This window comes from Leucoraja erinacea, chromosome 1, assembly GCF_028641065.1.
Source record: "Leucoraja erinacea ecotype New England chromosome 1, Leri_hhj_1, whole genome shotgun sequence".
NCBI classification, from domain to species: Eukaryota; Metazoa; Chordata; class Chondrichthyes; order Rajiformes; family Rajidae; genus Leucoraja; species Leucoraja erinaceus.
Window position 1 is genome coordinate 145,757,556 of NC_073377.1, and position 27,994 is coordinate 145,785,549.

Below are 27,994 nucleotides of genomic sequence, written 5' to 3' on the forward strand. Positions count from 1 at the left end.
TTTTAGAACCAATAGACACATTCTGCAAGCATTTTAGAACCACTAAGGGCACTTACATTTGAGTAGACATGTGTTCAGTGTTATTCCCAGCTCAGAGAAACATGACCTTCTGCCTTCCTCCATCTTGAAGAGTGAGTGAGGCACACCACTTCCTGGTTTTGTAGTCCCTGCCCCCTGCCGCCAGCGGGGGCAGCAGAGAGAATGGGGAATTTTGTAAAAACATTAATATCTCCGTCATTTTTCATCGACGGGAAAAATCCTTGGCACACATGCGGCGGGGGGGGGGGGGGGGGGCTCTGAGCAAGGTGGCCAAAAATGACGGCCATAGATGGCGGCGTTCTCTCGGAAATCACAGCACAGATGGCCAAAACCGGTCAAGAACAGACTTTTAGTAATATAGATATATATAAAACAGGAGATACTGGTTCCCAAGTGATTTTTAATCTAAAAAAAATAAGTTTAGCATTACAGACCAGTTAAGTTAGAAATACAGTGATGGTAACAATTAATGCAGAATTGATTTGCTGCATAAACTTATAGGAATGAACTGCAATGTCTACTTAAAATGTAACTCAATCTACAAGGCTCAAAAGCATTTGATAGTCGTGAGGATTACTTTCCAGCACCCTCCCGCTCCCTTCCCAAGGAAATGCTGGTGCAAAAATAATTAATAGTGACAGATTCTTGCAAGATATGTACCATAGCTATTATTTAGTCTGAAGACGGTCTCAACCCAAAACCTCACCCATTCCTTCTCTCCAGAGATGCTGCCTGTCCCGCTGAGTTACTCCAGCATTGTGTCTACCTTCGATTTAAACCAGCATCTGCAGCTCTTTCCTACACATAACTATTATTGTTATGACTGCATGTTGTACCATTGTCCTAACTTAACATAGCCTAGGTTTTCTAACTCCAGAATATGCTTTAATTCCAAAAAATGAGTATGATTGGTACATTTAGCTTCCATTCAGTTGCAGCATAGATGCAAGTTTAGGTGCAGTTTAATAGTGATTTGCATGGTAATAGATTGGGGGAAATCACCAAGACTGCACATCCACGAATCAGTCCTCATCTTACATTTTATGGTAAGTTTTCTTTGGCAACTTCAATCACAGACTTTCAACTAGGTTGGCAAGTCAAATCAGAGCCATCTAATCGACAAAATGCTGGTTTGGAGCAAAACCCTTGTCCTCTTAAATCCAAAAATGAGAGATGCAAGCAGATCAATTTTACCCCAATGTGAGCCACCCACTCATCTGCAACTAATCTCATGTGCTCATTTATCTATTCTTGCTCTTCAGCCAGCAATCCCATGACGTAACTTATTGTGTAGCACAATGGTTTTGCACGCCTCCAAAATATAACTGATATTAAGTGTGTGTGTTGCCTATGCACATCTGCAAGTAAAGTCAGTTGCAGAATACCAATATACACAGCCAAATACTGCAATACCAAAAAAAAGAAATGAAACTTACATCTATGAATAGCAAAGTGAATATTTTTCAGATCCATTTCATACTGTTTTCAGGCACTCTTTATGGTTCATTTTAATTCATTCAATAAAATTAGTAAATATACATTAGATTCCTATAAATCTGTATTGATTATTCAAATTAAACAGTATATCTATATGTTCAAGACTGCAATCAATAGTTTTTTTTGGCACTGCGAATTCCAAAGTAAACATGAAACTAGAGTTACTAAACTAACTTAGTTCACTCTTGATTTTAATGAATATGTAGCTGGCTCCATGGGCATTTGGTCCCATTTATGTTCATATGAAATACCATACAAAATCAACGTTATCTTCGGTGAGTACCAAATAAAACTGAAAATGCTAGGAATTCAGTTGTGCAGGCAGATTCTGTGGAGACAAACATAGTTAACGTTATCTTCAATCAGTCAGTTTGTGAATGCAGGAGAATTCATAGGCAACTCTGCACGCAGAGGCCAACACAATGCAGCACATGATTACAAATGTTATTGCTTCCAATCCAACACAAGCAACCAGACATTTGGATGCTCAGTGGAAGTTCAGCTCTTGCCACCAACATACAAATGGCTTCTACATTGTCGAAAATCTAGCAGCTGCCTGTCACGAGATTAAGACAAGCCAGCAAGCCCAGATCATCGTCATTCACACCAAAAAAGGTGTAATCCAAAACCTTGGAGCAGAACTGCTTGATTGCATTCAAAGTCTAATTGCTGAAGAGGCTACCACCCTACACCAGTCAAGCTGCTGTCATGCAGTCAAGCTGAAGTAGCACTGCAAGGACAGATCATTTGGTAATGTGTACATGGTGTTTGGGATGCTTTATTTAAACATTTAGGATCAGTCCACTTATTTTAGAATTGTTGTCATTCTAATGTTGTGATAATCAAAAATTAGACAAAAAAAATGGGACATATTGCTATGTTGACAAATTTAGTGAATTTCGAGTAGAGCAGTTGGATGAGTTGGTGTTTTCCGTTATTTTCCTGGCTGCTCCTCCTCCCCTTCCCACCCTTTCGTCCAGTCTCTCAGCCTTTCCGCCTCAGATCCCGCCCCCCCCCCCCCCCCCCCCCAGTGTAGAATACACCCTTACACATACAAAGTTGTGCAGCAGACGACAGACAACCACAAATATCAAGATCTGCTCCGTTAAGTATTGCAGGAGTCCTCCACAGTAACACAGAACATTAAATTATTGTTTGAAGATATCATTCTGGAATCCGATTTCATGGCCTTTGTTAATATGCACATTGAGTGAATGATAATGACACCTAACCAGCTAACCTAACCTGCCACCCGGGAGCCACCATGTATTTCTCCGTGACAACTCAAACAATGTACAATTCCTTCCTAAACAAAGAATCCACTGAGAGTTTGGAACACGAGGCATCAAAGATAAACGTTTCTCTTTCCTTCGTGCAGATCAGTTGGACTGTGAGAAGCAGAAATCCTTCTCTGAACCCATAAAAGGAAAACCTGACCTTCTTGCCATTGACTATAACCCTGCATCTTCCCCGGGATCTCTGCAAAATAAATCACAGCAACAAAGGGCTTTAGTTGATGAAGATTAAACTTACCAAGAGAAGGCATTAAAAATATTAAATCTGGTTAGGATAAAGCTTTCCACCAAGCTTCCTTATTGCAGTCTCAAAATTCTCATCTGTTGAAAAGATTAAATATCACAAATATTGATAATGTCAAAATATGTTCACAAATATGTATTTTGTAGCAAGGAGTTCCATCGACTGCAAGGGATTACATTTGTGGATATTTGAATTACAACAATGCAAAAGGTTCAGTCATTCTATTGACATTGTTCCTGATTAGATAATAATGAAAGGAGTTGGGCCTGTTGCAGACCACACAGCGGACTTGTGTGGGGATGGTAGACATGTCTAATGAACACTTGCTTCACAACAAGAGGGGATTAATGCAATTGTTGTAGCTTTGGGGAAATACTGGAGGTGATAAACATAGCAAATGAGAAAGTATTTAAATCATTTAACATCTCTCAAACTATTCAGACCTTACCAAACTATACCACAAGGATAGAGTGGGTGTGGTGAGGATGCTTCCACTAGTGGGAGAGGCTAGGTCTAGATATCATCATAGTCATAATCATACTTTATTAGCTAAGTATGTTTTGCAACATATACGAGGAATTTAGAAACATAGAAATTAGGTGCAGAAGTAGGCCATTCGGCCCTTCGAGCCTGCACCGCCATTCAATATGATCATGGCTGATCATCCAACTCAGTATCCCGTACCTGCCTTCTCTCCATACCCTCTGATCCCCTTAGCCACAAGGGCCACATCTAACTCCCTCATAAATATAGCCAATGAACTGGCCTCAACTACCCTCTGTGGCAGAGAGTTCCAGAGATTCACCACTCTCTGTGTGAAAAAGTTCTCCTCATCTCGGTTTTAAAGGATTTCCCCCTTATCCTTAAGCTGTGACCCCTTGTCCTGGACTTCCCTAACATCGGGAACAATCTTCCTGCATCTAGCCTGTCCAACCCCTTAAGAATTTTGTAAGTTTCTATAAGATCCCCTCTCAATCTCCTAAATTCTAGAGAGTATAAACCAAGTCTATCCAGTCTTTCTTCATAAGACAGTCCTGACATCCCAGGAATCAGTCTGGTGAACCTTCTCTGCACTCCCTCTATGGCAATAATGTCCTTCGTCAGATTTGGAGTCCAACACTGTACGCAATAGTCCTGGTGTGGTCTCACCAAGACCCTGTACAACTGCAGTAGAACCTCCCTGCTCCTATACTCAAATCCTTTTGCTATGAAAGCCAACATAGCATTCATTCGCTTTCTTTACTGCCTGTTGCACCTGCATGCCTACCTTCAATGACTGGTGTACCATGACACCCAGGTCTCGCTGCATCTCCCCCTTTCCCAATTGGTCGGCCACCATTTAGATAATAGTCTGCTTTCCCATTTTTGCCACCAAAATGGATAACCTCACATTTATCCACATTATACTGCATCTGCCAAACATGTGCCCACTCACCCAGCCTATCCATGTCACCTTGGAGATATTGCCTTCAATTCCCTCATCCAGATCATTAATATATATTGTAAATAGCTGGGGTCCCAGCACTGAGCCTTGCGGTACCCCACTAGTCACTGCCTGCCATTGTGAAAAGGACCCGTTTACTCCTACTCTTTGCTTCCTGTTTGCCAGCCAGTTCTCTATCCACATCAATACTGAACCCCCAATGCCGTGTGCTTTAATTTGCCATACTGTCATACTAATGAAAAGCAACAGAACACACAAAATACACTTTAACATAAACATCCACCACAGTGACTCCCCCGCATTCCTCACTGTGATGGAAGGCGAAAAAAGTCCCCTTCTTAGCCTCAGAATGAAAGGGTGTTCTTTTAGGAAGGAGATGAGGAGGAATCTCTTTAGTCAGAGGGTGGTGAATCTGTGTCTTTGCCACATAGAGCTGTGGAGACAAACCTGGATATTCATCTACATTCCTGCAGAATATTGAGAGACTGGCATTCACTCACACGCCGGGGGGGGGGAAGAGAAGGCAATAAATAGCCTCAACCCTTTGCTCAACATACTGTTCCCTCAGCAAAAGATGGGTGTTTTTGAAACTGATATTGATAGGTTTTCGATTAGTAAGGGCTTCAAAGGATTGTGGGGAGAAGGCAGGTGAATTGGGTTGGGAGGAAAAAAAATAGATCAGCCATGATTGAATGGTGGAGAAGACTCAATGGACAAAGTGGTCTAATTCTGTTCCTATGTCTAATGGTCTTACAATGCAGATTAAAGGAACTGCTCTAAAACCATCCAAAACCTTTAGTCCAGTAGATAATCTGTGACACAAGGAATAGACCGTGGTTAGGAAATAGCACAGGGAATCACTATGTTTCTCATAACTATGACCTCCTCAGATGCTTCATTGGTGTCACGCCCTTCTGGAACTCAGCCTCAGAGAGGACATATGGACAAAGACAGTCAATGCCTGATGGAAGAAACACTTAGAAGAACACCTTGTCTACGACTTAGTCCTTAACACATGTTAAATAGAGCTCTTAAAATAGCAGAGTTGGGGGGGGGGGGGGGGGGGGTATGGCGAGAAGACAGGAACGGGGTACTGATGATAGATGATCAGCCATGATCATATTGAATGGCTGTGCCGGCTCGAAAGGCCGAATGGCCTACTCCTGCACCTATTGTCTGTTTAGTCCACTCAGAGATCATTGTTCAATTTTGCTGCACTAAGACCGACAGAAGTTGAAAACAGCAAATGTGTAGGAAGGAACTGCAGATGTTGGTTTAAACCGAAGATAGACACAAAAAGCTGAAGTAACTCAGCAGGACAGGCAGCATCTCTGGAGAGAAAGAATGGGTGATGTTTTGTGTCGAGACCCTTCTTCAGAATTTAAGTATCTCATTATGTTCATTAAGTATCTCAAGTTCATTTGTGGGGAGCATACAGAAGCCCATGATATGCAGTGAAGGAGCAGACCACCACCAAGCCATCCATTTGCCCAACATCAAATGCTTCCTGCCTCTCCTCTATCAGTCTTCAGGTCCGACAATGGGTTAAACCACCATCTCAAAATACACAGAATAGGGGTGGATTACAAATTATTCTTCACAATGAGCTATGCATATGAGAAAGCTTTTGACTGGGTTGCACTTGGCAAGTTGGTTGAAAAAGTACAAGCTCGTACTAACCAAGAAGAATGGCAAAATGGATCTAAAGCTGGTTCAGTGACAGGATGTAAACTGTAATTAAAGAATGTTTTTTTTTTTTGCAACTACAAGCTGTTACCCAAGGGATTCCATGGGGCTCCATATTCAGTCCCATGCTTCCAGTGGTAGAATGTAATGATTGAATCATAAATGTAGAGGGACAAGACAAATGCTTTCAAATGATAGAAAATTAGTTATGTGGTTGTCAACAAGAAGGAAAACTTTACATTTCAGAAAGACTAGATGTTCTGGTCAGTTATTATGAATGCTGACATATGCATTTCGGGACATTAAATGGGTCAGGGAGTACACAATAAAGGGAGGTTACTTAAGAGTGAGGATGAACAGACAGACATCAGAGTATATGTGTGTGAATGTATAGGAAGGAACTGCAGATGCCGGTTTAGATCGAAGACACAAAATGCTGGAATAACCCAGCGTGACAGGCAGCATCTCTGGAGAGAAGGAATGGGTGACGTTTCTGGTTGAGACCCTTCTTCAGAGTTCATTAAGTATCTCATTAAGTTCTTTAAGTATGACATCTGCAGGTGTTAGATGTTATGGGGAAAAGGCAGGAGAATGCGGTTAGGAGGGAGAGACAGATCAGCCATGATTGAATGGGAGAATGGACTTGATGGGCCAAATGGCCCAATTCTACTAATCCTTTTGACCTTATGATCTAGCCTCACCGTATTTATGAAGTGCTTGTGACCAGCAGAGTTAAGGGCCTTTGCTGGAAGGTAGTATTATGCTGGGGAACTGTTTTTCGATCAGTACAAACATCGCTGCATCCTTTCATGTCGTTAATTTCCTCTGATAACTATGGAATCCAGAGAGGCTCGATGTATCCTCTTCATCCCAAGGAAGAAATCCAACTGATATCAGTATATATAAAAGTAAAAATTACACTCTGGAGGGAACTATGTGGATTTCCAAGATCAACAGGTTCTCAAATCCATTTGGACAAGATATGCTTCCTTTCCTCAAAACACTAATATGTACAACTGGAGAGAGAAATGGATTTGCCATGTGTGAAGTTTTACTCTTTTTGTGGGGGTAGAATGAAGACATAGATGTCATTTTCTCAAAAATGAACAATCCCATGAATAATTTATTTGATTATTTTTGCATTGATTTGGAAATAACAAGAGTACAATTTGACCATACCTTCATCATCGCTGCTATAATAGCCTGGCTTATTCTTGTAACAGAAGAACGTTGGGGGAAGAAGCAATTTTAAGGCAAGAGCTCTCTGCTCTGGAGTTGGTGTAACTTCACTCAGCATGACCACATCTTCATCTTCTGTTCATACGAACCAAGATAAATAAAAATCACAAAACATTAGGTCACTTCTTGTCCTGATCAATGGTTTCAATAAACTGTAATTGGACACATTTTTCAGTGTAGACATGCAAGGTTATCTGTGGAATTCTCTGCCACAGAAGGCAGTGGAGGCCAATTCACTGGATGTTTTCAAGAGAGTTAGATTTAGCTCTCAGGGCTAACAGAATCAAGGGATGTAGGGAAAAAGCAGGAATGGGATACTGATTTTGGATGATCAGCCATGATCATATTGAATGGAATACTCCTGCACCTATTGTCTATGTTTCTATCTTCTATTTGGAAATAATGACAATTAGTCATCCGAATACAGTTACTTTTTTTGTTTAGTCATCACCAGAATTTTTGAAAAAAACTATTTGGAATTCATCCCACACTGCAGTTTAGTCAGTGTGTAACTGAGCTCAAGGTCTCAGGGGTATCTGTGTTTATTCCCCATCTTTGCTCAATTTAACTGGGCAAGAGTAGTCTCTAAGTGAGGTCAAAGCTGAAGACAAAAATCAGACAACATTTCCACTTCTTCTGCTCTCGAAGGGCAAGGTGAGAAAAGGAAATGTAGACAAAATGCCTTGCAATATCAGAATCACCCCCGACAAACAGCTGATTGAGGCGAAGGAAGAAATAATGATATTAAGGATAAAATGCTATAAGTGAAGAAATTGCTTAAAATGTAATCGTACAAAATAGTAAATTCAGTGAAGTTAATTTTGATGAGAACATCTTCTCAGAAAAAGTATTGAGAACAGTCTCAAAAATATTCTGTGTAGGAAAGAACTGCAGATGCTGGTCTAAATCAAAGGTAGATACAAAATGCTGGAGTAACTCAGCGGGACAGGCAGCATCACCGGAGAGAAGGAATTTGTGATGTTTCAGGTCGAGACCCATCTTCAGACAAAAATATTCTATTGTTTTCAATCTGCTTAATCGCAAATCAACTTTTTATATATAAACACAGTGGTGCAGTGGTAGACATGCTACTTCAGAGGCACCACAGATCCAGGTTCGTTCCCGACTATGGGTGCTGTCTGTGTGGAGTTTGTATGTTCTTCCTCTGATCCCTCTTCTGGGGCAAAGGTGACCTGTATTAGAGGGACGTTGCATCTGAACTGGAAGGTGACCAATATCCTTGCAGGGAGGTACACAAGTATTACTCGGGAGAGTTTAACTAGATGGGAAGCAGAGTGCTAAATCAGACATGGGAATGGGAAGGTAGAGGTTAGGACCAGTAAATCTCAAAAGGAAGAACATGCAAGGTAAGGTGAAGGAATATGGTGACACTGATGGGCTGAAGTGTTTATTCCAATGCAAGGAGTATTGCGGAGAAAGCAGATGAACTTAGACAGAGTTGATGCTTAGGACTACGAAGGTGTAGCAACTGCAGTAAAATGGTTGTGAGAGGATATATTGGAGGGTCCTCAAGGTTCCAGGGTTTCAATGTTTCAGATGTGATCGAGAGGAAGGCAACAGGAGAGGGAGGAGTTGTACTACTAATCAGGAAGACCATCACAGAGGCACTCGACGAGATATTGGAGGGTTCTTCCATTGATGATAAGGGTGAAGTTTAAAAATATGAAAGGTGCAAACACTCTAATGGGATTGTAGTACAGGCCCTACAATAGCAAACAGGAGATAGAGAAACAGAACATACGAGGTGTGGATTTCCCGAAAGTGGAAAATGTAACATTTATCCGTTGGGCTGTGGGCTACCCACGTGGGTTATGCGTTGTTGCTCTGCTAGTCTGTGCTTGTCCTCACTGTGGCAGTGGAGAGGGTGGAGGACAGACAGGTCATTGGGCTGGCGGGCTGTGGAGTTGAAGAGGTTGGAGCCCCCCGGGGGGCAGGAGCCCGTGGCCGGCAAAGTCAGAGCGCCCGCGGGTCGGAGACCTAGGCCTGGGTCGGTGGAGCCCGTGGCCGAGGGCGGAGCCCGTGGCTGGGTCGGCGCCACTGATGCATCCGGAGAGGACCCAGCACTGATAGTGGAGAGGTCAGTGTGGTGTCGATGGGGCCGCCGATCAACGGACGAGGACAGACCACGTGGAAGTGAGGACAGGGCTGCCAAGGGAAGGAACCCAGCATGGGGGGGGGGACTAACGTGAGGGGAGGGAGAAGAACAAAGGGGGAACTGGCACGAGTGGGGGGGGGGGGGCGTTTTGTGACTTTGTAAGCGCCCCTTGTGGGTGGTTCGTTTGCATACCATGGCACGTCATGCAAGAAAATAACTTCACTGTCACATGTAACAATAAAGTATTCAATTCAATTCATTGTGAGAATTTGAAGGGGAGTTGTAATGATTTGTAGCAGGAAGCTCAGGATGCCTTCGCTCACAAAGTGCAGATGTTCTGCGAAAAGATCGCGTGGTCCTCATGATGCAGAGGAGGCCACTTTGTGAGCACTAGATGCAACAGATAAGGTTTGAGGGTCCGATGGATTTGTATAGCTTGTTCAAATAAAACCAGATGGCTGTTTAAAGGTTGAGAATGTAATTCGTTTTTGTACCTCAATTAAACACACTGATATTGGCAACTACAGCCCAATTGGGAGAAATATTATGCTGTACAGATCCACCCAGCAGCACCCTTTGGTTCCAGAGACTTGCCGTATTATGAGTTTTGCCGGGCAAAGGTCACAAACTTGGGGAGCTGGGAAACCGGCCCACAAAGCCGTCTGGGGAAGTCGGCTGTGGGAATGAAGCTGCCGGCTCCATCTGGGCCCCAATTCCAGAGTCCCGGCCGCAGAAGGCAAATTTGACCTGGTGATTGGCTTGGATGTGCCGATGAGGCAGAGTTCGAGATCAGCCGCCTCACCCAGCTTAGGCGCCACACTTTTAGTGGGACATTCGTTTGGGGGGGGGCCTAGTGATTTTGTCCAAATGAATGGACTAGTTTCCGGAAAAAATAATCAGTGGTTAAAAATGCATTGCAGTATTTGCTGTATTGTAGAACACATTCTGTAAGATTTACCGTGCAAAGGTTTTCCTTCCTCTTTCAAATCAGGTGCCACAGCAAAGGAAACACTCCCACTGTGATCATATTTTGAGGTGTTTTCTGCAGAACAGCTCAAGTTGTTTTCTGATGATTCGGGCGTCTCAGTTGCACTTTGTACATTTTCAAAAACTACTTTGAACATTTGAGCAGTTTCTTTTAACTTAAAGTGCACAGCATAATCTAAATAGGTAGCCTTCCTCTCTGAATAATCCAGCGCACTCCAAGTCCAGTTATGATCGTAGTTCTTTGATTCTTTCAACTCCAGGTCATTAGTGATCCAATGATTGGCACAGCATTTATTAGCAGAGTTCCACATCACCAGTCGTGGCAGATTTCTTGTTTTACACTGTAAAATTCTAATTTCGCCAAATCCTCGTTCCATCCACTGCAAGGATGATTTTTCTAAGTAATATAACTTTCCTCGGTTAGAAAAGAGAGTGTCTTCTGTAGTTATTGCTCTAGGTCGATGATCAACTGGTGGGGGGAATGGGAACATTGGTTCAGGTCCAGTTTTACAATCTCCTTCACTATTGCTCCTTTCCCCTTTTTGGTCACCTGCTCCTAGTTTGAATTGGAAACTCAAACCAGCACCAAAAGCAAAAACAGGGCGCAAACCAGGAGCAGCAGTGGCAAGTGGGGAATCGGTTGCTGCTTTCTGGATAGCTTCTGCTTTTGTGTTAACATTATCAGTGAACCCAAAACTGCTTTTTTTAGATGCAGTACAGTGTGGGACACGTGTAAAATCGTTGCTGTGTGAAAGATTTCGAAGCTTTAAAACAGATCGTCCTTCTGAACTAATCATGGCGCTTTCATGTTCTGGAGAAATGTCACTGGAGGTTGCAGAACTCTGGTGCACTCCAGTGTCGCCAAGATTTTTAGAAAAACGCAACTCTTGTACATCATCGATTTGATCGCAGAACACAGGTGATTCTTTTCTTCTTTCTTCAACATTATTGGACGATTTCTCCGAAGAAACTTCAAGTGAAGGTATCACGTTACTCAGTTGCAAACCAGGATCCGATTCGTCATCCTTTCTAGATTGTTGTGTACTTCTGGGAGCTTCGGATGTTGCAGTTTCCTTTACTTTGCAGGTTCGAATTCCAACATTCAGACAATGCTGTGCAAAGATTTTCTGTTGATGGAATGCTGAGGAGAGTTCTTTCAGGATATCTACACGTGATTTTGTCTTACTAAGTAGCACTGGTTTACAATTTATCCCAATTTCAGCTTGTGGTGCTATTTTAGGTTTGCAGTTTTCAAAACTGACATTGGTTGGTGTTTCATCAATACTCTGAAGTTCACTCACTACTGGTAGCAAATCTTCCTTCTTAATGCCAGATGAATTATTAAGTTTAAATGGTTCAGCACCTATCGGTATCTCAATTTCTTTCTTCACTTCAACTAAACTGAATGGTTTAACAATGTTTTGGTGCTGACTTGCTGCCAAGGGTTGTTGACTGAAACAGGTTGTTGACGCCACAGGAATGGAACCAGTTGAATATTTCGCGGAGCAATCTGAAGACAGTTCAGAGGAGCAAATGGAATCATTTGATGCCTTTTTTCTTTGAGCTGGCATAAAGCTACTGGAAAACAGTGAGGAAGAGGAGGAATTAAACATAGATGAAGCAGCTGTGACAGTACCTGGCTCCTTAAATTTAAAAACAGAGGATTCGGCATGAGACAAAACTTTCACATTTGGAACATCACTATTGGCCTGAATTTGCTTAAAGAATATAGATGCATCACCACTTGCAACAGCCGAATCAATGGCAGATGAACTTATCCAGTTTCTTGAAGATTTAGTTGATTTTTCGGAAAATAGCTTAGAAATGCTGGTAAATAAAGACTCGGAGTTATTAGTTTCAGAACTGAAAATTGAGCTTATTGGTATTGTCCTGCTTTGATCACATAAAGGTCCCAATGTATTTAAGCTAAAAGGTGATTTTGGTGAGTTTTTCTGTGAACATTCTTCTGTGGTTTTTGCCATGGAAAGAGCACATGCTGTTCCAACTGAATGGCCTTTGCCACTATCAGCAGCTGAAGTGATACTTTGCCCAATGTCATGGGGTTCATTTTTACCAGACGAGTCAGAAGCAAGTTTATTGTGAAATACATTGGTCAAACTTGTGACTGTGCTGCTTGTGGAAGAACATTCACTTGCCTTGTCAGATCTGAAACTTGATGCTAACAGAACTTGTTCATTTCCCGTTTTGGTGGCCAAGGTTTTATAGGCCGTGTTTCCAATTGCAGAGTTACTGGACAACATTGATGAGTGGGAATCACAGGGAGTTACCGTGGGGTTAACTGGTCCCAAACTGAAGATAGAAGTACTGGAATGATTTTGTGGATGTGGCGATTCAGAGGACTTAGTTACTGTGGAACCAGCAAAACTAAAGCCAAGGTTTCTGAAGAACTGGTGTTCATCGGTTTTGGCAAAAGCCGGCACTGCTGTACATGAGGTTGAAGTGGCTGGACTAAACGCTGTCACACCCGTTGGCTGAGTCTTCACAACACTTGGAATGCTAGAGATGGTTTTAGATTCAAATGATGGCGATGAAACGTGTTTATCTTCTTGTTTCTCTTGTTCAGTACCACAATTTGATAAGTTAGTTAATAATCTCTCCGAGTTTGGAACAGATGACTTGGTGAAAGCGGCTCCTGAATCACAGGCCGGAGGCTCATCTGTTACATTTGGCAACTTTGCAAAATTACTGGATGGTGAATGGTCAGTGTTTGAAATTGGCGTTTTACTGGTAATGGTTGCGACATCACGAGGCAGTTGCAACTCCAATTGCTCAAACCTTGCTTTGACACGGATTTTCTTTTTAACTTTTTTACTGGATTGACCAAAACTAAACAGTTTGACAGAATGCTGCTCTGCTCCATCGCACTTTTCCAATGCGCTCACGGAAGTACCACTATTTACATTTCCAGAACAATCCTCATTCATAAAGCAATTCCAGTCTTTTCTGTAGGACTGATAATAGTTGTAGCGTACTTCCTAGGAAAAGAGCAGAAAAACTGAAATGTATAACTGGCCAACAAGGAAAATAATTCAGGAATTCATAAATTAAATGCTATGCAATATGCACCACCTTAAAGATTTAAAAAAATCTCACACACCATAAAAAAATAAGCATAGAAGTACAAAGTTCCAGTTTTCCCAATTGTAACAATGTTTCAGAGCAAGACTGCCAAGTCAGATGTGACATAAAGAATGCAGACTACCATGCACCACGGTTCCAAGTTCCCAATAACTTTCTGAGTATCAAAAACCAAGGATGTTACTACTAGAAATTAAATTTTCTTTGAATTTAGGTCTAACTTATTGTTTTCTTCAGATCCAGATAAGTATAATTGTTGACAAGCAAGTTTTGTAGTAAACACTTGTTCCACAAAACAAAACACCTAGTTGGCACAGGTGATACCAACACAACAAACTTGTATTCAAACAATTTCACCATTAGATTTACAAAGGAAATCATATCACAGAACACACACTTCCAAACTATTTAAAAACTGTTGATTTGTCAGATCATTACCCTAATTAAACTAATCCGTATTTATATGTATTGCAGAAGCAGGAAATCGATCATTGGATTTCATCTGACATTATACTACATTTTCTATTTCAACAAATACTAATTAGTTTCCGATTTCATGAATATTCTTCCATAAACTGAGGTGGTTGGCAAATTAAGCAGCATCCATCAAGCAAATATTACTTAATCAATCAGAGTAAGTAGTATACACACACCAATGATAAATATAAGGGCAAGATTGTAGTTTTGAAAGCTGAGGAGTGCAAAATAATATTAAAGTTCAACAAACAGAATAAACAATGAAGTAGATTTAAGAGTAACAGTATTTGGCAACACCTCCAGAAAAGGGATGCGAAATAGGTGATTGGTTCAGGAGTCAGATGGCAGTGGGGCAAGTATTCTGAAGTTTGAATGTCCTAGGTTTCAAGCTTCTATAGCTTCTCCTACAAGGTAGAAGAGAGAAATGGGGATGGCTAGGGCACCAGGCATCCTTGACAATACACCCAGACTTCCTGAAACAACACACTGAAGATAGTCTGGATGGAAGAAAGTGAAAAGCATGTGATGGACAGAGCCATGTTCCCCATGCTCAAAAGTTCAGGTGGTCAAGAGCAGGTCAATTCCCAACCCAGGCTAATGCATCCTGTCAGAATACTTTCCAAAATTTGAGAGAATCCAGTGGATATACTGAATCTTCCCATGTGCCCAAAAAAGTAACTATGCAGATGTGTTTTTTCTTTTTATCACATTACTGAAAGGACCAGGTTAGGTTGGATGCCTAGGCACCTGAAGTGGTCAAACTATCTCTATAGTAGCTATATTGATGAGGACAGGGTTAGGTTCACCCCCTCGTATCCTTAGGTCTACAACCAACCTCTTTCTGACATTGTCCTGACACCATGATACAAAGTTCCTGATCTCTTTACTGCAGTCCATCGCATCTTTGCTCCAGATCTGGCCAATAACAGCGATATCATCAGTGAACTTAAAGATTGGGTTGTCATTATACTTGGTGACACAGCCATGGGTGTAGAGCTAGTGACTAAGCTTTCAACCCCAAGGGACATCAGCATCGTGAGCCAGGATGGACAACATTTTATGAGCAATTCGAACCGAATGAGATCTGCTGGTCAAGATGTCCAAAAGCCGGTTGCAAAATGGAGACCAAGGCCAAGTTCCAGAATTTTTATTTAATCTGCACTTTCTTTGTAACTGTAACGCTGTAATACTCTAACAATATTCAGCATTCTGGTATTTGTTTGCTTTTACAATAAACATTGTACTTGTATTTGGCTTGTTTGTACTCATGTATAGTACGATTTGACTGCATGGCATGCAAACAAAGTTTTCACTGTATCTAGGCATGTGACAATAATCAACCAATACCAAATTTGAACGATCCAGACCCAAAACGCACTTATCCATGTTCTCCAGAGATGCTGTCTGACCTGCCGAGTTAATCCAGCACTTTATTTTGTACACCAGCATCTGCAGTTCCTTGTTTCTACCAAATCTGGGGACGAGTTTATTCAGTATTATGGTGTTGAAAGCTGGGCTGTAGTCAATGTCATCCTATAGTTCAGATGCTCCTGGGCTGAATGGAGTGTAAAATAGATGGTGTTCTCCGTAGATCTATTTTTCCTATGTGCTAATTGCAGGGGTTCTAGATTGGGCGGAAGATTGGAGGAAATGTGGGCCATTCCCAAACTTTCAAAGAACTTCATTATGGTCTATGCTGGAGCTACTGGCAATAGGCATTGAGACACAAAATGCTGGAGTAACTCTGCAGGACAGGCAGCTTCTCTGGAGAGAAGGAATGGGTGATGTTTCAGGTCGAGACCCTTCTTCAGACTGAGACAGGTTACTTTATTTTTCTTGGGGACTGGAATAACAGAATTTCCCTTGAAGCTGATGAGACTGTTGAAGTGAGAGGTTGAAGATGTCGGCAATGAGTGTGGCCAGTTGATTGGTGCATGATTTTAGAAACATCCAAGGTATTCCATGCAGACCAGCCACTTTGAGAGTTTACCCTCACGTAAGCAGAACTTCCCCCACTATGATGTATGGACAGAACCAGCGGGGGATGGGGGAAAAGAAATGCACCAATGTGAAACTTGGTTTGCCTTCGCAAAACAAGCTTAAAAGGCAGTTTCATTCAATAGAGATGCGCCTTTGCCAAAGATCGGCCAATTTCAGTTTGTAGCCCTTGGTGGTATTCTGGCTCCGCCACTCGCCTGGCATCTGCTTGATTGAATTGAACCTCCAGCTTGTTTCAGAAGTCTCTCATGCCATTACTCGTAACATTGGAGGTCACAAATGCCTTCTTATACAGTGAGGGCTTGTACATCATGATATCCTTGAAACTAGACCACAGAGAATTAACCTTCGAGGGTTTTTAGTTAGGACAGACATAATTGCCTTTGCCAGAAGACAGTATTCAATGCATTTCTTGATGAACTGCCTGATGACTGAGCACTGACCACTGCATCCAGCCTGAATATGGTCCAGTCTATCTCTAGGCAGACCTGAAGGGGAGGCTACCTCAGATCACCACTGTATAACATTCTTTGTTGGTGCCATGTATTTCAGTCTCTCTCTGTAAGTTCATAAGTGAAAGGAGTAGAAATTAGGCCATTCGGCCCATCAAGTCTGCCATTCAATCATGGCTGACCCATCTCTCCCTCCTAACCCCATTCTCCTGCCTTCTCCACGTAACCTTTGACACCTGTACTAATCAAGCTGGCATCTAATCAACCTGAGAGGGCTACTATCTCAGGAGAGTTGATGACCAAGTATAATTCATCCAATGCCACCTTGGGGTAGCATACAGAATACCGACAAGATGGTGGAGGCGAATTCCCTTGGCAGATAAATAGACAGTATTTTAGAAACAGGTACTCCAGATCAGAAGAAAGACTGGATAGACTCGGCTTGTACTCACTAGAATTTAGGAGATTGAGGGGGGATCTTAGAGAAACTTACAAAATTCTTAAGGGGTTGGACAGGCTAGATGCAGGAAGATTGTTCCCGATGTTGGGGAAGTCCAGGACAAGGGGTCACAGTTTGAGGATAGAGGGGAAATCCTATAGGACCGAGATGAGAAAAACATTTTTCACACAGAGAGTGGTGAATCTCTGGAACTCTCTGCCACAGAAGGTAGTTGAGGCCAGTTCATTGGCTATATTTAAGAGGGAGTTAGATGTGGCCCTTGTGGCTAAAGGGATCAGGGGGTATGGAGAGAAGGCAGGTACAGGATACCGAGTTGGATGATCAGCTATGATCATATTGTATGGTGGTGCAGGCTCGAAGGGTCGAATGGCCTACTCCTGCACCTATTTTCTATGTTTCTATCAGGAAAGCAGGATTGAACTAGGATGGTCATGTAAGTACACCATGAGTACTGACCAAATACAAATGAGAAACAAACCCATCCACATTTGCATCCATGTAGTAGACTACTTCATCCCAATAAATCTGATACATTCTCCCATGACATTAGCCATGTACAGATATATTGTGTGTTCTTTATGAAAGCTTTATACACAGATATAGGCAGAAGCACCAAGGATCGGCAAACAAAGAATTCAAAAGATCTCCGTTGACTTTAAAGTGCATCTGTCAATCCTAAAGTATAAATATTGCAAAAGCATGCTTTCCATTCACTACCAAGCCCAAACCTAACCTCTAATTCTGAGCGAGACAAGATGAAGAAAAACTAAAGCTTCGAGAGTGTAGATAACCTTTTTCACATGGGAGCTGCTGTTATTAGGTGGCTGATAGATAAAATGCTTCTGTGAAATTTAAACCATACCAACTTACCTCTAGACTCATGCCCTGATATTCATCTTTTGAAGTAATACACCAATAACGATCTCGTTGGCCTTCAAGATTGTCATAGATTATTTCTGGCTGAAAGACGTTTTTTTTTAAAGTTAAAGAATGTTTCAAAGTTTACCTTAATTCTTTTCTTGCACAATAGAATTTTTCTTTAATTACTGCTAGTAATCTTGATTGTGTACTTTTAAGAATATACTGAATTCTTTTAACTAACTTACAGAAAATTCTGCTCCTTCACAACCCTTGGGTTGTTTCCACATTTTCAAGGGAGTTTTAAATCGATACCCTTGTTTGACCTTCTTATTTGTGACGTTGTCAGCATCTGTGGGTAAACAAAATTAATTTACATAACTCCAAGTTATTCCAAGTGAACCTTCAGAGTTACTGAACGTTAGTTGTACTTGAGTAAGAATTGCACCACAGAGTATTACTACAAGGAAGAATTTCATTGATCTATCTGAAACATGACAACAAAACACTCTTGACTCTTGGCCTAGCTATACTCCCAGGCCTGCAAAATGCTACTTGAAAATGTAATTCATGTAATAATTTTATTAAAGTAAATGTCTGCAACACCAATTTGGGTGTTTTCAGCAAAGTTACTAACCAACCCATCAACTTTCAAAGGAAATAGGGGTGACAGAGTGGTGCAGATAGTGGAGGTGCTTCCACACAGAACAGGTTCGATCCAGGCCTCAAGTTATGTCTGTGTGGAGTTTGAACGTTCGCCTGTGACATGGTGTGTGCCAGTGCCAGTCAGAGCAGACAGGAGACGCAGAGGGGCGTGAGACCTGTTATTTTGGATTGTTTCCTTATTGATAGTTTATCTGCATTTTACATGTGCTTGCTTTAATAAATAGTTATTTGTGCTCCCCAACATGTGCTTCCTCCATTCAGTGATCCAAATCTTTGCATATATTTTATAACAATCTCCAAACGAAACAATATTTTTTTTCTGAGAAAGGATGGCAGAGTGGTACAGTAAATTGTTCCGCTGCCTCACAGTCATAAGGTCACAAGTGATGAGTAGAATTAGGACATTCAGCCCATCAAGTCTACGCTGCCATTCAATCATGGCTGATCTATCTCTCCCTTCTAACCCCATTCGCCTGCCTTCTCCCCGGCAACCCCGATTCAAGTCAAGTCAAGTCAAGTTTATTTGTCACATACACATACGAGATGTGCAGTGAAATGAAAGTGGCAATGCTCGCGGACTTTTGTGCAAAAGACAAACAACAAAACAACCAAACAAATTATAAACACAATCATAACACACATATTTTTTTAACATAATAAATAATGGAAGGAAAAACGTTCAGTAGAGTTAGTCCCTGGTGAGATAGGCGTTTACAGTCCGAATTGCCTCTGGGAAGAAACTACATCAAGAAGATTCTTCCTACATCTGTGATGGAGAGCTCTAGCTAGTGCTCCAGCTTCCTTCCACATCCAAAGATGTGCAGTTTGGTTGTTTCAGTGGCAACTATAAATTGCCCATTATACAAGTGGGCGGCAAAAGAGTTAGAATTAGGCAGAATTTTATATGCAAAGTGAGTGAGCAGTGGGAAAAAGTGAGCGAATTAACTGCGGTGTGAGCTGGCATATACTGAATGAGCTGCTACAATGCAGGGAAATTATGGGAAATTATTGCCTTCAAACACAAGTTCAGCCCCTAGTCACCATGTGTTCACCAACAGCTGCAGTGAATATTCAGTTAATAGCATTCCCCCCCCCCCCCCCCCCCCATCTACTAAAGCAAGCTATCAAACCCAAAGATACTTAGGGTTGGAAAGTCTTTGCCAATTTTGGTTTATATTAGGGAGGCAGTGATATCCTTGGGCCATCTCATGTCATCCATTCAATAGTCCCAGGGACTACAGTACTAATGATTTCCATGGTTAAATACATTTTCTTTCTATGATGCCTCGAGGCACATCTGCACAGTCAGTCCAAATGCATCGAGCAATCACGGATGCATTATGCAAAAGCAGATCAATTTTTTTGTTTGTTTACTACAAAATGTCAATGGTCAGAAGAGATAGTATTCCATTCGGCCGATCAAGTCTACTTCGCTATTCAATCGCGGCTGATCTATCTATCTTCCCCTCTTAACCCCATTCTCCTGCCTTCTCCCCAAAACCTCTGACATCTGTACTAATCAAGAATCTATCTATCTCTGCCTCAAAAATATTCACTGACTTGGCCTCGACAACCGTCAGCAGCAAATAATTCCAGATTCGCCACCCTCTGACTAAAGAAATTTCTCATCTCCTTCCTAAAAGAATGTCCTTTAATTCTGGGGCTATGACCTCTTGTCCTAAACTCTCCCACTAGTGGAAACATCCTCTCCACATCCACTCGATGCAAGACGAGATAATGTAATTATCTCTTTCAACAAAAAAAAAATCAAGCAATGCAATTCTCCCAACTTGGGAATTAAACCTGGGAATTCAGAATCACTGGTTTTAAACAGTTGAACATCATGGTGAACTGTCAAGCTTTGTAGATGTGAGCCACAATTCTCTAATTTTAAAATAGTTAGTGAAAAACATAGTTGACCCTGGACATAAGCTCTGCGATGCGATTTCTGCATGACCCATGGCTAGAATGTATATGCTGATGTGTCGGCATCTACAAGGATGATTTATAAAATAGACGGGCATCAAAAACCAAATCAGATGCATAGGTCAGAGTTTGAGAGATTAAATTAGCTGGAGCTCAACAAGAACCCCTAACTTCAGACAGTATCAACAGGGATTAAAGAAGAAATAAGAAAGACTGAAGATAAGGTGCAAAACAGTGCAGTAAAATGCACAATTTGGGAATAATGAAAATGATACCACAAATATCGGAATCCTCCACCCTCTCTCCCTTTCCCCCAACTAATGCATTCCCCTCACCTAATCAGCTAAACCTTTATCCCATCGCTCCCCTTGCCTTCATTTCCTCCTGCATTTGGACATCGTGAGTTTTTGAGACAAGAATTAGCAGCAGGGGGATTTAGAAGGTGCCCAAAAACAATTGTGAAATTCAACACTATTCAATGTCACCTTAAAAACATCCATGCAATACAATTAATAACTTAAATTATGTTTCAATATGCAATTATATTAAATGCTGATTAAATGACAGCCCTAACTCCTTAGCATGGCCTTTTAAGTGAATGTTGTCTCCCATGTAAAATATAATACATTTTTCAGTTGAGCATATAGTGTGTTGATTCCAAAGTGAACAAAAATTCAGATGACATTTTTGTTTTAAAATCAAAACAAACGCAAATGTCTCACCCAAGGCACAAGTAGGTTCTGTGGTATCTTCGGCAAACTGAAGTGCAGAGATGCTATCCAAAATTGGCTTTATGTGAAGCTGACTGGGCTGCAGACATGCCGATTCATTATGCTTTTTCATGGTAGGGAGGACAATGGCTAGGTTGCTCCTCACTCTTTGCAAGAAAAATACAATAACAGTTATAATAGGAAAACAAAATGCTGCATCCCCAAGTTAAATTTAAAAAGTACCTAAAAGTGATTGGCCTGTAAACTGAATATTACCATCGTGAGCTCAAGTCTCGGGAGAGACCGTACGTGTCAGGAGCTCCAACGATGCAGAGGTTCAACCAGCCCCGACCCACGGATCGATCGCCGGCGCGGGGAGCTGACATCTCCCCGATGCAGGAGCTGATCGCCCCGATGCAGAGGGCCCGACCGCCGGCTACGGGAGTCAAGATCATCCCGTCAACGGAGGGCTAGAGGCCCCCGACCGTGGGAGAACAATGAAGCAAAGAGATTTGAACTTTTTTTCGACTTCCAGCACAGTGAGGAATGAGGAGGAGTCACTGTAGTGGATGTTTATGTTGAAATATGTTTTGTGTGTTCCGTTGCTTTTCATTTGTATGACTGACTTGGGAAATGAGATTCCTCTTATGTTGCAAAACATATTGGCTAATAAAGTATTATTGTGATTGTGAAATAGCCAGATTTTTGTGTGCTACTCACTTCTACATCAATTTGTTTTTAATATTCAGATATTGAAAAATGGGGATACTTTATGAAAGTAGCACAAATCTGCAGTTTTGTGTCATGCCCTGTATGTGTTCAATGCTCTAACAGAGGACTCCAGAGGTGCCCAATAGTTTTCATTAGTAGATACTGCTATATTTAAAAAACACTTTTACCTATATGAATTGCATACACATTTAAGCATAAAAAGGACAAAATAACAACTTAGAGTAATACAGTGTTAATATACGATCAGTCCATTTTTTTCTCATCCACTTCATACTTCGACTTGAATAAAACACCCACACTCCTTACAGAATTACAATCAGTTATCATGCTACGACAAGATTTAGGACTAGCATAGGTGTATGAAAAAAAAATTGTGTTTCACCAATTTATGGCCTTCTTGCAGGATAAATTGTAGAAAAAGTGTTTACAGCACAATTAGATATTAGGAAAGCTTTGTTAAAGGACCCATACAGAAAGTTGGTCAACAAGGTTCCTGTATATAAAATTGAGATTAATACACTGACATGCATCCAGAATGGGTAAATAGGCAGATAACAGGTGAGATTAGTCTCTCAGGCTGGCAGCTTGTGAATAGTGGTGAGATATTCTAATTATATAAACCTATTTTGGATCATGCGCAGGAAGGAGGATATAGAGGTTTCTGGGGATACAAAAAAAATGAAAGGAGTGGGTGAGAAATTGTAGTTTGCATACAATATGGACAAATGTGAAGTCATCCCTCTTGATGCACAAAACAAAAGTGGTGAATGGGTCGGGATTGGGAGACAGTGATTCCAAAGCAAACATACCGATGAAGCAAGCGATTAGAAAGGCAAATGGTATCATGGCCTTAATTAAAGATTTTGTGTACAGGAACAAATGTGTTTCATTGAAATTATACACAGCCTCGGTAAGCCTGTATTTTTTACAATACCGATCCCTGCACTTAAAGAAAGGATATGGGTGAGTGGGCAAATGTTTGGCAGATGCAGTATAATGTGGATAAATGTGAGGTTATCCATTTTGGTGGCAAAAACAGGAAAGCAGACTATTATCTAAATGGTGGCCGATTGGGAAAGGGGGAGATGCAGCGAGACCTGGGGGTCATGGTACACCAGTCATTGAAGGTAGGCATGCAGGTGCAGCAGGCAGTAAAGAAAGCGAATGGTATGTTAGCTTTCATTGCAAAATGATTTGAGTATAGGAGCAGAGAGGTTCTACTGCAGTTGTACAGGGTCTTGGTGAGACCACACCTGGAGTATTGCGTACAGTTTTGGTCTCCAAATCTGAGGAAGGACATTATTGCCATAGAGGGAGTGCAGAGACGGTTCACCAGACTGATTCCTGGGATGTCAGGACTGTCTTATGAAGAAAGACTGGATAGACTTGGTTTATACTCTCTAGAATTTAGGAGATTGAGAGGGGATCTTATAGAAACTTACAAAATTCTTAAGGGGTTGGACAGGCTAGATGCAGGAAGATTGTTCCCGATGTTAGGGAAGTCCAGGACAAGGGGTCACAGCTTAAGGATAAAGGGGAAATCCTTTAAAAACCGAGATGAGAAGAACTTTTTTCACGCAGAGAGTGGTGAATCTCTGGAACTCTCTGCCACAGAGGGTAGTTGAGGCCAGTTCATTGGCTATATTTAAGAGGGTTAGATGTGGCCCTTGTGGCTAAGGGGATCAGGGGGTATGGAGAGAAGGCAGGTACGGGATACTGAGTTGGATGATCAGCCATGATCATATTGAATGTCGGTGCAGGCTCGAAGGGCCGAATGGCCTACTCCTGCACCTAATTTCTATGTTTCTATGTTTCTATGATATACAGTGCCCTCCTTAATGTTTGGGACAAAGACCCATCATTTATTTATTTGCCTCTGTATTCCACTATTTGAGATTTATAATAGAAATTTTCATCATCATCAGATTTTATTAAAGGCTATTTTTGTACATTTTGTTTTCACCATGTAAAAATTACAGCAGTGTTTATACATAGTCCCCCCATTTCAGGGCACAATAATGTTTGGGACACATGGCTTCACAGGCATTTAAAATTGCTGAGGTGTGTTTAATTGCCTCCTTAATGCAGGTATAAGAGAGCTCTCAGCACCTAGACTTTCCTCCAGTCTTTCCATCACTTTTGGAAACTTTATTGCTGTTTATCAACACGAGGACCAAAGTTGTGCCAATGAAAGTCAAAGAAGCTATTATGAGACGGAGAAACAAGAATAAAACTATTACAGACATCAGCCAAACCTTAGGCTTTCCAAAATCAACTGTTTGGAACATCATTAAGAAGAAAGAGAGCACTGGTGACCCTAATTATTGCAAAGGGAATGGCAGGCCAAGGAAGACCTCCACAGCTGATGACAGAAACATTCTCTCTATATTAAAGAAAAATCCCCAAACACCTGTCTGACAGATCAGAAACACTCTTCAGGAGTCAGGTGTGAATTTGTCTGGGTCACTGCAGCCAAATCCACTGCAGAAGACTTCAAGAACAGAAATACAGAGGCTACATTGCAAGTTGCAAAAACCACTGGTTAACTGTAAAAATAGGATGGCCAGGTTACAGTTTGCCAAGAAGTAATTAAAAGAGCAACCACAGTTCTGGAAAAAGGTCTTGTGGACAGATGAGGCGAAGATTAACGTATATCAGAGTGATGGCAAGAGCAAAGTATGGAGGAGAGAAGGAACTGCCCAAGATCCAAAGCACACCACCTCATCTGAGAAACACGGTGGTGGGGGTGTTATGGCCTGGACATGTATGGCTGCTGACAGTACTGGCTCACTTATCTTCATTGATGATACAACTGCTGATGGTAGTAGCATAATGAGTTCTGAAGTGTATAGACACATCCTATCTGCTCAAGTTCAAACAAATGCCTCAAAACCCATTGGCTGGTGGTTCATTCTACAGCAAGACAATAAACCCAAACATTCTGCTAAAGCAACAAATGAGTTTTTCAAAGCTAAAAAATGATCAATTCTTGAGTGGCCAAGTCAATCGCCCAATCTGAACCCAATTGAGCATGCCTTTTATATGTTAAAGAGAAAACTGAAGGGGACTAGCCCCCAAAACAAGCATAAGCTAAAGATGGCTGCAATACAGGCCGGGCAGAGCATCACCAGAGAAGACACCCAGCAACTGGTGATGCCCATGAATCGCAGACTTCAAGCAATCAATGCAAGCAAAGGATATGTAACAAAATACTAAACAGGACTACTTTCATTTACATGACATTGCTGTGTCCCAAACATTATGGTGCCCTGAAATGGGGGGGCTATGTATAAACACTGCTGTAATTTCTACATGGTGAAACCAAAATGTATAAAAATGACCTTTATTAAAATCTGACAATGTGCTCCTTAACCATATGTGATTTTTTTTTTCTATTATAAATCTCAAATTGTGGAGTACAGAGGCAAATAAATAAATGACGGGTCTTTGTCCCAAACATTATGGAGGGCACTGTATTTACAATTAAGGGGGTTTAATGAAAATTCAACAGATTGATAGTTGTTTGAGATTAAACATGTATTCTTTAGCATTTAGAGGTAAACATGTATTTTTTTTAACATTTAGAGGAATGATGGGTCATCTCACTCAAATTCACAACATTCTAGACACAGGGAGGATGTTTCTCCTGGTCGAGGAATTTAGATTCAGCAGTAATTCCCTCAGAATAAATGGTAGGCTATTTGATACCGAGGTGAGATTTCTCCATTCAGAGTAGTGAATCTCTAGAATTCTCTATTCAAAAAGGATGTCAGTCATTTTGTTCATTCCAAGCAGAGATCAATAGATTTCTGGATATTAAAGTAATTAAGGGAAATGGGTAATAAAGCAGGAAAGCGGAGCTGAGGTAGAAGGCCAGCTGGAGAGCTGTGAGGTTTATAGTCATCCACTGGGTCTCTCCCCCCCCCCCCCCCCCCCCCCAGGTAAAGGGAAGCAAGAACTATAGAGAACTAGACTAAATGGGACCCGATGGGTCCCAGCATCACACGGGATGGCTGGTCACCCAAAGCAGTATTACATCTCTCCACCAATTACAATATTGGGAGCCAGTGGGGGGGGGGGGGCTTTCTGGAGCGCTAATATGGATGTTGTGGGCTGAAGGGACTGGTTTCCAGAGGGCTGGTATGGAAATTGTTGGCCGAATGGATTCTTGGGCTGGCGGCTCAGTCACTCAAGCCTGTTGTGCTGGCAGCTCACTCACGGCTGGTGGGCTGGCAGTTAACTCAAGGCTATTCCTTGAAATTCCATTTCAAGCAGGGTGCAAGGCCACCAAATTCAAGTGCAGTTTCTTACCACTTGAAGCAGGGTGCAAGGCCACCAAAGACAGTGAGTCGTGACCTCTCCCTCCTCCATCTTAGAGACTGAGCCACGCCCACACTTCTAGGTTTTATAGTCCCTCCCCCTCCCACCAGAAGGGGCGTGGCCTTCATGGCGTGATTGACAGGAGAGAGAATCTCAACATTTTTTAAACACAAATAACTCGATGGGAAAAATCCTCGGCACCTGATGAGCGGAGGGTGACTCAGAGTAAGATGGCCAAAAATCACGGCCGTATGTGGTAGCGTTTTTTCTAAAATCAATACAAAGCGCAAACAGGAAGTGGTCAAGATTAGACTTTTAATTATATAGAAGGCAAGGCAACTTTAATTAGACAACACAGCTTTAGCATTTCCAAACCAAAGGCAACAAAGCTTTGCAATTTCCAAACCAAAGGCACACAGCTTTAGCATTTCCAAACAAAGGCACACAGCTTTAGCATTTCCAAACCAAAGGCAACACAGATTTAGCATTTCCAAACTATACTTGCAAACCACATTAAGGGCACTGACAGGTCAGTAAAACCATTCACAGTTTAGTAGACATGTGTTCAGTGTTATTCACAGCTCAGACTGAGAGACGTGACCCTCTCGCTCCCCCATCTTGCAGAGACTGACTGAGGCACTCAACACTTCCGAGTTTTAAAGTCTCTCCGGAAGAGGCTTGGCCTTCAGGAGAGAGAATCTCAACATTTTTAAAACACTAATAACTCTTATTTTTCATCGGTGGGAAAAATCCTCTTGTCCTGCGCACCGGAGGACTGTGAGTTAGATGGCCAAAACACACAGCCATAAGTGGCAGCGTTTTTTCTAAAATCATTATACAGAACAACAGGAAGTGGTCTAGATCAGACTTTTAGTAATATAGATAAATAGGTTTAAGGTGAGAACAAACACACACACACATGCACACACTGCCAGATGAATTAGTTGAGATAAGCACATTAAAATAAAAAAAATATCTGCACGGGTACATGGATACAAAAGGTTTAGAGGGATAAGGGCCAAATAGGGACAAACTAGTTTAGATGGGGCAACTTGATCCGCATAGATGTAAGACTATGAGTCCTCGTGTGTAGAGACCAAATATTGAAGCAGCATGCTGTTTTCACGCAGTAAAGATGCTTCTCAGGAATGTAAGCCATTAAAAACATCAGAACTGAGCCAAAGGACATGACAATAGAAGAGGCAAGACAAATTTTAAGGAGCATCTTAAAAGAGGGAACAATTCAGAAAATTCAAGCGTTTTGGCTCACCATACTGAAAGACAAACAACTGACGCCAAGTCAATTAGAGATGCACAAATGACCAGAATTAATGAACATAGCTTTCTGCCTGGGTTACTGATGAGATGTTACAATAAAACAGAGAACAATAAAATCAAAGCAAGTCAGGCAACATTAAAGGAAAGAAAAGGCGTCAATGCTTCAAGTATGTGATTGTCCTTAGAGAGGTGGATTCTGATGAAAGATCACGGATATCAAACATTGATCGTCTTTCTTTCTGCAAATGCTGCCTGATCTGTTCAGTTTTTCTAGCATTCTGTGTTTTTTAATCTCGAAATGTTCTGATTCGCAGGTGTAAAGTTCTTAATATAGAAAGGGATTAAAAAGTGTAATTAATTCAAGAAAGGCCCTTCCAATAACCCAAACAGTATTTTAAGTTACCTTTCATTTAAGTCACAAGCCACCTGAAATTTAAAAGAAAGAATGCATTAGGAATAGATAAACAGATG

General features: G+C 41.5%; 1 protein-coding gene across 2 annotated transcripts; it reads right to left on the reverse strand.

The window, feature by feature from the left end:
* Positions 1-421: 421 nt before the first annotated feature.
* On the reverse strand, positions 422-27,994 carry LOC129702972 (uncharacterized). 2 transcript variants are annotated; one of them, XM_055645097.1, is made up of 8 exons: positions 27,927-27,994; positions 21,206-21,360; positions 18,140-18,243; positions 17,904-17,993; positions 10,519-13,543; positions 7,385-7,519; positions 3,070-3,152; positions 422-1,864 (listed from the first exon to the last, which is right to left on the reverse strand). In XM_055645097.1, exons 2-7 carry the CDS (start codon positions 21,324-21,326, stop codon positions 3,091-3,093), a joined length of 3,537 nt encoding a protein of 1,178 aa, XP_055501072.1. In that variant the 5' UTR covers positions 21,327-21,360; positions 27,927-27,994; the 3' UTR covers positions 422-1,864; positions 3,070-3,090. The 2 variants fall into 2 exon arrangements, with proteins under 2 accessions (XP_055501072.1, XP_055501081.1); XM_055645106.1 differs by lacking the exon at positions 17,904-17,993.